At 35.7% G+C, this 12437-nt stretch overlaps 1 protein-coding gene across 1 annotated transcript; it reads left to right on the top strand.

Moving 5' to 3' along the window:
- Positions 1–4947: 4947 nt before the first annotated feature.
- On the top strand, positions 4948–6695 carry LOC149078840 (uncharacterized). The gene is made up of 3 exons (XM_089240518.1): positions 4948–5389; positions 5494–5565; positions 6320–6695. Exons 1-3 carry the CDS (start codon positions 5063–5065, stop codon positions 6452–6454), a joined length of 534 nt encoding a protein of 177 aa, XP_089096644.1. The 5' UTR covers positions 4948–5062; the 3' UTR covers positions 6455–6695.
- Positions 6696–12437: the final 5742 nt, after the last annotated feature.

Below are 12437 nucleotides of genomic sequence, written 5' to 3' on the forward strand. Positions count from 1 at the left end.
TATTGAATCATGCGTAGTTTGCAGATGTTGTCCTGTAAGCATAATTAAATTTTATCTCATTTCATGTATATTTACTATGCATGTTATATACTATTTAATGCTTACATAATATCATCATGTACGCTATATATCTTACGTTTCGTGGCATCGCTGTTTGTCTAGATCATTCCCACAGCCCATCTGTTATAAAAACTCTGACGTTGTACCCGGACACCTGCTTATAAGCACATTTTATATACTTTCTCAACTGCTATGAAACGCCATAATTTTTGTTATTCATCAATATATTCATGTGTTCCAATGTATACCACCGGTGAATCCACTAGTGCGCAGCTGAACTTTGTATGTTCAAGTGAACTTTGTAATTTCTTCGGACTTGATCTCATCATTAGGACTATAATAACCAAATCTAAACATGTCTCTAACTGGCAATGAAAAGTCCCCCCCCCCGGCTCCTTCAGTCTTGTGATATTATTAACACCAGCAATTGATCAATATCGATAATTCCCACTTACATATTTATAGTTCATTGGACCTGAATTTGTACATGTATCCTGTTTTTCATGTTCTATTTGCAGATTCGGACCTATGAAAAAACCCTTCCAACAAAAGACAAGATGAGTGAAGTTGGTGTTGCAGATTGGCTGATGGTTGGGGACAGAGTACAGTGATGATGGCGGATGGCTCGAGATGTTTTTGTTGGCCTCTTGCGGGCGATTCGCCCGGGCTCCTTGGCGGGGGTTTCCGGGGACTTTGGGGGTGTAATTGCCAGGAGTCGGGGGCGATGGGGGGCCTCGGCGGGATTGGGTCCTGTGGCTTACGGGCCGGGGATGCCTGCCGGGCCCGAACATCAAGATAGTTTTTCCAGCATGTCCCAGCCGCTGGGTAATCTGCCTCAGAGCTGGGCCATGTTTGGTGTTGGTGTCTGTATTCCTTTCCGTGGGTTGGAGGTCGGACAGTGGTCTTGGTGGCTAGCGGGGCATTTTCTTTTTTTCCAGCATGGCCCAGCCGCAAGGTAGCCTGCTTATATCCCACAAGGGACAGAGCGGGGGCCATGTTTGGTGTTTGCATCACATGATACGGTACGATCATAAAATCTGTTATTATATCGGGGGTTGGATTATATTCATCACACATGCTAGACTCATTTGGAATTTTTTCCCAAATTCAAATTATTCACCAATTACACTGGGGGTATTTTGCATATTCACAGACAGAGAGACAGAAGCGATGAATTTCAACTATTTATCAAATGTACCACCTACACTTGGTTGTTATGCATATCCGCCTGTAGAAATGATAATATTTTTAGTATTTATCAAATTTACCAACGACGCTTGGGTATTATGCATATTCGCCGTTAAGAGTGATAAATGTATCGAACTTACCAAGACGATTGGTAAGTATGCATAATAACCGATTTATTACATTTGCCGTAACATATACTTGTATATACAGTCAAACCTCGTTAATGAGTCACTCTCGGGAGAGCAAAAATATGACTTAGTAAGCGGAGTGACTCGTTAAACGGAGTAAGCCATAGCTGTGCAAATTCCTACCTGAGGACAATTGGGACTTCCAAAAAGGGACCCAGTAAGCGGAGGGGCGTGTTAACCGGGTGACGCACTAACGAGGTTTGACTGCGTTTATGGTGGAATCCCATTTTAAAGAATACAGTTATAGCGAAAATTTCGTTCAAACGAACGCTTTTCTAATCCCTCCAGATAAGTTTACATAGGAACAATGGGAATTCCTTTATAGCAAAATTTCGTTATAACGAAGTGAAATCTCCGGTCTCTTGGAGTTCGTTATAACGGGATTCGACTGTATTTATATTTTCAACTTATTTTTGAAATTATGTGTGTCATTCGAGATTGAAGTGGGCACAGTACTATGAAACAAAGTTTAAAAAAAACTTATTCTCAGAATGAATTTGCAATATTAAAAATTGATAAGTTGTAAATTTCTGATGGAAATTTAAGAATGCTTTTTGAAAGACATGAGTCTTATGCACACTGTATTTAAACATTTTCAATAAAGTTTGTTGACCATAATAAATACCTGAAAGCATCATCATCAGTTTATCCACGTTTGTTTTTCTGCTACTTAGGGTGACCAACCGTCCTCCTTTAGGATTGGATGTCCTCCTTTTTGATGCCATTTAAAGTGTCATCTTACGTTTCGGAAAATTTGCCCTTTTGTCCTCCTTTTTTCATGTTTTCAGAATTATTTCTTCTTTTTTTTTTCCCCGGGGAAAATTTTTTTCTCCACTTTAAACGTATATCTATCTCTTCATTGATATGAGTGTTTTAGTGGTTTTTCTTCGATACGCATTCACCAATAGCCGTCGAAATTCTCAGAATTCTTTCTGTTTTTGGGGTTTTTTTCTTAGCAGTTCTGTTTTAGAGTTGGGAAAAATTGTTATTGTGGTCGGTTTTATTAGTAAGAATAGTGGCACCATCTATTGTGGAAATTTTGAAAAGTGACGTTACTAACGATGCGCATGCATGTGTACTCCTTTTTCAGCTTTTGAATCTAAGAACCCTACTGCTACTTAAAGATTATGAGAAATGTTTGTGTCGCCATCTATGCGTGGGACTCAGAAACAATATCTTTAGAAATCCGCAATTTCTATATCGACTGATTTTTAACAGGCAAAAAATTTCGATTTTTTCGACATACTTTTAATATTGAAAATTGGCATGCAAGGGAGAATAAAACCATTTTTGACCCTTTATCTAGCAGTGTTGTTCCCAAGCCAAGTAAGTTTTTCATACAATCCACTCCGCTTAATGCTATCACATCGGGACTCGGAGGCTTCTAATAACTAGAGTTCGGATTATGCGCACTTAAAAGTGCCAAGATATGCACTGAAAACTCTGAAATATGCTATAAAATCTCTGAAATATGCACTAAAATCTCTGAAATATGCACTAAAATCTCTGAAATATGCACTAAAATCTCTGAAATATCCATTAAAATCTCTGAAATATCCATTAAAATCTCTGAAATATGCACTAAGAAACGCTCAAATAATAATGCTAAAAAAACCCCGCTGAAAAATCCCAAGAAATCAAATCCCTGAAATCGAAAGTATGTGCGAAAAATTAAAACAAAAATGCATCTAATATCATGTGCCGAATGGCACTAAAAAATGAAAAGTATACGCAAAAATTGAAAGTGTCGAAAAATGTAAAAAAATTCAAGAAAACTACGAAAACATGCATAAAAAATACCAAAAAGTATGGCCTAACTTGAGAGAAAAAAATACAGTAAATCTAAAAAAAAATATGCGCAAAAAATGGAGAATACGTGCATTTAGAAGGGCAAAATTGTGTATTTAAAAATGCCTAAAAATAAGCCCTAAACTGAACAATACCCGATAGCGGAATGATTTCTTGAAAAAAATGGAAGAAATTTGATGAAATTCGAAGAATAAACAGTTAAAAATAATCTTGAACAATATGAAATCAATAGAAAATGCTAAAAATATGCACTTATTCTAAAATATTGGTGGTTTTATGCATTTATATGCACTAACGATAAAAAGTGCTAAAATATGCATTTATGAATTTGTTATAATTCGGGTTTTACTGATAATAATAGCTGAATGATAACTGTATCCAAAAGAAAATTCCGTTTGCAAATACGGTGACCATAAATCCCGTTTTGTTGAACGGGATGTAAGGTAAACCGATCTTTGTGAAACTGGACAAATCTGTTTTTCTTTTCTGCATAACTAGTTGCAAATGTTCATTTTCGTTCTATTGTTTTTATTTTAAAACGGGACATTTTTCCCAAAAGGTAAACATTTTTCCCCAAAAGGTAAAATGCCGCATTTTCGTTAATCAACCATTGTGAGGCACTAGATTTGAACTGTCTAAAGAATATCACGAGAACTACAATATTTTTTTGGATGTACAATGCGTTACATAGACCTCTTGAGAAAATCTCTCGGAAAAATATATTTGAATCTGGTCAATGCCGCCAGATGGCGACTTATCTGAGGACGATGATCTCCAATATGGGTAGTGGATTGCATTGTAATTACTCATCGATACTTCGTGTTCATCAGTACAGATCGACATGATCTCTTGATGAATTTGTTTCATTATTATGTGCCATTTCATCATATTAAATAAAGTTTCAAATAAATTAAAAAAAAAAGTTTTTAACTCATCTGGCGGCATTGTGAGCAATTGTGAGCTTTATCCCGAGTTAGGTCCGATCGTCTATGTACGGTCCCGTTCAGTCCACGCGAGCTCCAAGGAAAGATTGAGAAATTTGCTGCCTCTGTAGTCTAGGGCGTTCACCCGGAAAGTGAAAGGACGTGGGTTCGATTTCCCGCCGGGACAGTTGAATTTTCTCTCTTTCCAAAATATACAGTATCTTGGCATCAGCCAGCTGTTAAAAACCTTTGCATGGATAGCGGAGAATGACAAATCATCCTCGAAAACCTCTTGTATTTATTTTTGTACGGAATTTGGATCCACATAAAAACCTCCCTAATTCTTATTCTATAAAATTGGCAGCTATGCCATGTTATGATATTGATCTTTTCCGTTCTTTGCAAAAGTGATAACGACATCCGAATGATAACTTATCCGTGATTCTAATAAGTGACGTCGACTTTAACTACACAGAATACTTTACTGGTATGAGTATCTATAGACGTTCGGTATGTCACCATGTGTTAACACGTCTCGATTCTGAGAAAAAAAAACGCAGCAGGTGAGACGTTCGGAGGACGAGGCAATAACACTCAATTGTTTCATGAAATGAATGGAATTTTGCCGTACGCAAGAGGATTTTTCCGAATCGATTCGACTTTTATGGTAATCGAGTTTTTGGAATCTGAACAATGAAACCATTGTGTCGGATATAGGCGCATGTTTCACCATCATTCGCCTTTATAAAAGACACGGGCTGTCAATCGTGATTACTTTGGCTTTTTATCTCATCTTCCTCCCCAGTCATTTTTGCAGATACTATATTCGAACCTCGAACAGAAATTCTACTTTTGCGACTGAATTATATAGAGGGATCCAACGTTCTACCAAAAATGTTTTTCCAAGTGCTTGTTGCTTCCCTTTTCCTCCCGGATGCTTTTCCTAGTATTACAGCTCACTTAACTATTGGTAAGATTGCCATTTCACCTGATCCTACGAAGGCACACCAGTCTTCAAAGGCGACGGAACTGATGGAACATGACAGACCGAGAGAAAAGCTTCATGGAGTGGGTGAAATTGGCGCTCTTCCCTTAAAATATTTGAACCCCCATTCTCCGATTGCACAGTATGCCGCAGATTGGTCTTACAGGAAGATTGGGGAGTGCGAAAATGAGTGGAGACATTTGTCACTAAATGGCATTCTAGCCTCTATGATACAGGTAAAAGATTGCTGTCAACATGCACTTGTGTGCCTGAATGAGTCTCTACTATTACTATTTTATTGTTTTATGTACCAACTGAATAAGTTTGATATCTTTTGCAGCGTGGACAGGATTCCATGAATTTGTACGTGACTCTGGCGATGGGTCCTCCCGAGTTGGAAGATTTGTCTGGTGTATGTATTTGTCTTCGATTTAATATTGTTTGGAATGATATCCATTTTTTCAGCAAGTATTTTTTCCCTCCTTCAGGATTTTCGCCAAGGAATGTTTGAGTCATTAGTTTTCTTTTAAGTGATTCTAATGCCGGGTCCACACCAATGGCTTAGAACCAGCCAAAACCAGGTTTAGAGGAGAAATTGAGCACAGCTTGAACCCGAACCCGAAGAACCACTTATGCGGTTTCGAACTTTCCCGAAGGATCGATGCACAATTTAGAATCCAAATCTCAGAAACCCTCACTGAAAACACCGAGGCCATTCCGGAAGAGAACATCATAATATGCATAACAAAGACGATTTCAACTGAAAATTGCGTAACATTTTGTATCGCACAAAATGACAAACAATATCCATCCGGTGTCGGTATAACAGAGAAATTTGTTCGTTAATTCGACCTGTTTCTGTAAACTGGGTTATTTTGATGTGTTTGGTGTGGCACTTCACGGTCGATCCCACCTCCTCTTGCATAGTACCTTTGAAAAGTTTCACGATATTCGTGTGGTGGAGAACCCCCCCCCCCCCGGAAAGTTATCCATAGTTAGATGATGACAATCATAATTTTTTTTTATGGCCAATGTATTTTGCTTTTCTCAAAGTTCTTCGGTTTATTGTTGTTTTAATTTAAAGTAAATGTATTCAGGATTCCCACTTGATGGTCAATTTGCCTGTCGTGGCTCTTCATTTTTATTCATATTTTTTTTCTTTTCAGTCTCACACCTGTGATGTGGCCATCAATTACAATTACTTGAGCCATCTTGCTCAAGTTATCGAGTACAGTTGCAACGATGACCCCAAAGAATATTGTCAAAGCGCAAGAGGAATAGTGACTAGTCTTCGTTTCTAAGGGTAGAAATAAATGCCTACTACCACAGTAAAACCGTGCATCATCTTGACACCGTATCTATATCCAGGATCCTACCGACTGCGGCGAAAGAACTTTAACGTGAAGTCATGTCCGGTTTTCCTATCTGTATCCAGGAAAACGTCAGCATTCGGATCATCCCCGTGTGTTATCTCCCAAGTGGATTTATGTTCCACGAAAACAATAGATTAAAATAATAATATAATAAAATATATCAATACGCTTCGTTGTCATGTCATTCGTTGCATTTATTATTTCCAACAACATACGAAGAATACGTGACGTATGCAGCTTGAATAGCAGCTCCCCCGTAATACTGGTATTTTACTCCATAATGCTAATTAAAATTATAAACGGATTGACTTGAGAAAATCTTGACTTATCCTATAAATCAGAGTTTCCCAAACTTTTTGTTCTATCACCCCCCTCCAACACAAGTCAACCCATATTCTATGCTATTCCGTAGCTTCTACCCGCCCCCCCTGGACCATGCTTTCCCCCTCCGGAGTGATATTGCCCAATTGCTACAAATGGATGCGAAATACCGACTATGAATCGTCATCATGATGTCGCTTCCATTATTATACCTCCTTCATCCAATACAGGCTGTCCCAAATTGTTTTCGTAGCGGATATCTCTGTAACCGTTGACTTTAGAAAGATATAAAAGTTTTCAAATGACGTGAAGTTACTCAAAATCGTAAAATTTGTTTGAGGGATCGGATACGTAAAAAATGAAGAAATTAATTTTTTATATCGTTTTTCCGTGTGCTCAAAAAACAAATTAGAACGTTTTTGACCTGTCTCTTCTGCGACAAACGAAAGAAATTCCACATTTCCAAGTGCAATATTTGCTAAATATTTAGATTCAAAACTCGAAGAAAAGTTGCAAAAGAACAGCATAAACCATGGAAAAAAAGGCATTGTTTTTTTTAGTTTTTCATTTTCTTTCCCAATTCTTCTTTATATTTAAATTCAAATATCTCGGCGAAAATTGCACTTAGAAATGTATAATTTTTTTGTTGGCTTTCAGGAGAAACAGGGCAACAACTTTTAAATGCGTGTTTGAGTACAGGGTGTTTCCATTCATATAAAAATTTAATTTTTTATTTTATTTTAGTAACCAAACAACCCCTCGATCATAATTTTTTTGTTTGTTTGAAGAGCAAATGCAACTACTTTCTAATTGGTTTTTTGAGCACACGGAGACTGTTTAAAATGTAAATTTCTTAAATTTTTTATGTACCGTAGAGTGAGTGGGGTTACTTTGTGACCGTGACCGCGAAACAGTTATGTGGAACACCAGATCTAACAATTTCAATTTTAAGGCTTACATCTCCTTCATAATGGGAATCATTAATGACGTGATCACTGATTGCTAAACTTTTTCATAAATATATCAATTTTTAACCAATTTCTTCAATTGATTATGAACTTCCTTTCTTATGGATTTATTTTTCATTGATTATGAATTTGCTTGATGATGAATTAATTTTTGCATCGAATAAAATTTTTATTAATCTTGAAGTAATTAAAATAAATTTCTATCAATTCTTTCTTTGCAATTATTTCAGGAAATATTTTTTCTTAATTATGAACTTTGAAGAATTGCGAAATACTTTTGAAGTTATTACTCTCATCAATACTGAAATGTTTTTACTTTCCGAGAAGTAATTTTGAAATTGCAGTTCTCTAAAATACATTTTTCTACATTTTTTTTTAGCATTTCTAAAATTCTGTAATTATGCGAGCCTTTTCGTCAGTGGGCCACTGCGGAAAGCTTCGAGGGCTACGCGTTGAAGACCCCTGCCCTACGGCGTGCTCGAGGCATACGACTTTCTCATTTATAAGACGTTTTTCATCGGCGGCAATTGGTTTCTATAAATTAGGGCTGGTCTTATTAATCGTATCGGTTAATCGATCAATTGTTAATCTCAGTTAAACATTTCAGTTGAGTTAATCAACTCGATCAATTCAATTAAAATTCGATTAAAATTTTGATTAATAGTATAATTTAACTTGGTTTATTTGAATATACGATCAAATGTCTTAAATTATGTTGCTATACATAACATTTTAGATAAATGGCAGTATTTGAAAATATTTGATTCACTATTTTGATCAAATTTTTGAACGTGACGAAACACAAGTCGATCCAACGAAAACTAGTAATGACGTCTAAAATTACTAAAGACGAAAAAAAAAACGACAAGATCCAAGTTTAGAAATTATAGGATATGACAAGCATGCGCAGCATATCGTCCCCCCATACTAGAGAAATAAATATATGCACTAATTTCCAACTGGAATTTCCAACTTAATTAGTTGAATCACTTATTTTGCTAAGTTTTGCCAGAAACAAATTCGTATCCCCTATTGAAACACATTTTAGGAGAGTATTTTCCATAGAGTAAATGGCATTCAAAAGTCGTTTTCCAAGTTCTAGAAATTTGTACATTCACATTTCTGGTAAAGGGAACGATATTAAAATAGCTTCAAGCAGGGCAGCCTTTATTTCTTAATCTATTTCTATATTTGTTTACGTCCATTCAGTGGATAGATGCGTGAAATGAATAGCATATTAATGTTTGCATCAATTAATAGCAACCAACACTACGTTTGCTGTGAACGGATAGCATTTGAAAATAATTAAAATTCGATAAATCGGTCAAAAATTAATCGGTTAAAATTTTTGATTAAATTAAAAATTTTAATCGATTCCCAACCCTAATTGTAATGTTAAAATAATTTATTTATTCGACGTAAAACTTCAGTTATATTTGGCGTTTTCACTTCAACTCGAACTTCAGATATTTAAAAATAAACGGCATTGATATACATCAAATGCGTGCAATTTCTGTATACAGTGAAAACGTGTTACTGAAACAGTTCTTCTGACATATTATCACCGCAAAAGCCATAAATTTTAGGGCGATTGTCAACATTCTATACAAAACTATCCATTGAACTGAATTTGGACCATTTAAAAAGTGGACACTTGGTTGGACATTTCCAGTGGAATTCTCTTTCGTTGTGGTGCTTTGCTCGCTGGCTGTGTCACAAAAATTTAAACTGAAGTATTTTTTTTTCTTTAATCTTCAAAGGAATAACTACATGAATAATCGATATATAAGGGAAAGTAATGTTGGGACAATCTTATATTTCTCTAAGTGATTTGAGATGCGATTTTACAATTCATTTTTTTTTTAAATTTCCACGAGAGTATGGGACACTTGAGAGTATGGAAATGGTTTTTTTTTCATAATAGAAAGGTATATATATATATAGGCAACCAAACACATCAAATTTTATAATCTTTTTGTGTGTTAGTTGGGAAGGGGGTCATTTTCTTATTATCTTACAGAAGCTCAGTTGCGGGACTCTTGCATTTGTACGACGCTTTGACCAGCATTGTAAACTCCTAAATGTCGTATAAACGAGTCAAAGGAACGGGGTATGGATCAGAAAGGTTAAGAAACACTGCTCCACATAAAACACACAGCAGATTCCTCCGTGTAAATAAAAAAAAACTCGTCATTGAAATTTTATGCGCAACAAGCATCGTATTAATGTTGATGAAATTCCACAATCGAGAATGAGCCAACCAAATTCTTCAATAGAATAATTAAAGAATGAATAGACCATTATGAAATTCTTTAAAAAAATACCGAGAATTACATCTTCTAAGAAAGACGACCTTTTTAATTTCGTAAATTCCAGACACGGGGTATTCATGAAACAGTCCGCCATTGTTTCATCAATGTTTTTTTAAAAATATTCAATCGAATTCGAGCGATATCATTGAACACGTGTGGATTAACTAATAAAATGTCATTGTGAAAAATGAACGCGTAAACGAGAGATTGCTGCAAGAAATGGATTGCATTTTGTTCATGATATTCCAAATGAAATCAGCAGGTGGTTAGTGTGTATGTGCGCGTGCTTGAATTTCAAATTGTTTTAAAATATATTAGGGATTTTTTTGTGTTCCACGGACTCTTTGTGTAAATTACATCAAGTCCACGAACCCCCCCACCCCGGCTTTGAAAGGATAGCTACGGATCGTTTAGCAAAATGATATTCGGTATTAACGGCTGTCACATATTGTTTGTACAGGGGATATCCCTCTCTGTAACCGTTGAATTTGGAAAAATACTTTCAATTATAAAAAGTTTCCAAAAAATGAAGTGCGGTTACTCAAAATGTCTTGAATTTCTAAAGGGGCTGTACGTACATGAAAAAATTTAAAAATTATTTTTTTATGTAGAACCTGTGTGCTAACTTCCAATTAGTGAAATGTAAATGCGCTTCTGAGTAGTCATTCAAAGAAAATGCATATTTTTGAATGCAGTATTAACGGTAGAAAATATTTGACTTTGAATTTTTCAGCATTTGTTGCCAATGATTCAGAGTGTGGTTCACAAATTGCGAAACGTAAATTAAATTCAAAGTTGTAAAAATTCTGAAATATTCTCAACAATTGTGAAAGAAAATGGAATTGTTATTTATTTTGAATAAAAAAAATTTAATGATTGAGTTCACATTCTATTTGCGTAGTATTTAATAGTGGCACTTTTTGAGCCATTGAAAACTGGCCAACGTACGGATGAAATGCCAAAACATAGTGACGCTAATAGTGACTTAATATTTTGATGCACATTTTGCATTTAATAGCATAAAATTTTTCGCAAATGATTTTTCATAGCAGTATCTACATTTCAACAATTAGAACTTTTAACACACAGAGAATGCATGAAAAATTAATTTCTCCATTATTTTATGAATATATGACTCATCAAACAAATTTTCAGATTTTAAGTAACTGCACGTCATTTGTAAACTTTTTGTGACTGAAAGTATGTTTCTTAAGGCAACAGTTGCAGAGATGTCTGCTGTGCAAACAGTTTGGGAAAACCTGTATAGCCGTATTTTTATATTGAAATAACGCTAAAAGATGTACATTTTCTAAACTGCCAGCAAATTGAGAAAAGATATTGTGGTATAGTTAGTTCTTTTTTCTGCCATTTATTTCTCACGTATATTCAAATGCACACCAAATTACAGACTATACAGGGTGCATAGCAAACACGGAGTATGGCATTTTACTGATGAACTGTTAATCCTAGAGGCATGCTTCAAAGTACAAAAAGTACCCAAATAACGTGTAGAATCAGGTACGTCATTCTGCATGTAAAACGTTTTAACTGTATTCAATGTTGTTTTTTTTCCCCACCTCTGTTTTTTTACTCCTTTTTTTGAATTCAAATATCTCAGTGAATATTGCCTTTAGGAAAGTTAGTTTTCTTTTTAAATCAGGAGAGACAGAGGAACAACTTTCTAATTTGATCCGATTGGTCACACGAGAACGTCGTAAAAAGTCTTTTTTTTTCTTGTTTTAATAACTATAACTTTGATAATTATATCATGTCGACCCCTTGCAACATGAGTGACTTATCTGAATACTAAACGCTACGTGGATACTTTTTCTAATTGGAAGTATGCCTCTCTAGGGTGAACGGTTCGCCAGTAAAATTCCACACGTCCTGTTACCTATGCGTACCCTGTATATACAAGTTTCTGGCCCGCAGACTGAATAGGTTGCGTACCTTTGCCTTGGATGATCCTTTACATACACGGGGGGGGAGGGGGTACGTCGGATCTGCCTTTGCGGGGGTACAAAATTTTCCTCCCCGGGAAATTTCGAGTTACCACCCTTTAAAAATAGTTTTCATATTTGCAGAAATTCGTTAAAACATCATAGGAAAGTCATTTTTCTCTCGATATTTTAATTTTTTTACCGAAATGTTAGTTTTTTTCATCGCATTCGTGCGGGAGGGCGCAGGGGGAGCCCCTGCCCCCCTAGTGTATAATTACGCCTCTATACGTATCCACAGGACTACGCATACTGTAGATTAGAAATCCCTGTTTATTTCTAATTTATATCTCAATATTTTAATGTGATTAAC

This window comes from Pholcus phalangioides, unplaced genomic scaffold, assembly GCF_987345545.1.
Source record: "Pholcus phalangioides strain wild (caught in Gottingen) unplaced genomic scaffold, Ppha-v1.0 ptg000013l_1, whole genome shotgun sequence".
Classification (NCBI taxonomy): Eukaryota; Metazoa; Arthropoda; class Arachnida; order Araneae; family Pholcidae; genus Pholcus; species Pholcus phalangioides.

Coding starts and splice junctions, on each gene's coding strand:
- LOC149078840 (XM_089240518.1), top strand. CDS start 5,063: ATGTTTTTCCAAGTGCTTGTTGCTTCCCTTTTCCTCCCGGATGCTTTT. Junction 5,390..5,493: donor TTCTAGCCTCTATGATACAG/GTAAAAGATTGC, acceptor TATCTTTTGCAG/CGTGGACAGGATTCCATGAA. Junction 5,566..6,319: donor AGTTGGAAGATTTGTCTGGT/GTATGTATTTGT, acceptor TTTTCTTTTCAG/TCTCACACCTGTGATGTGGC.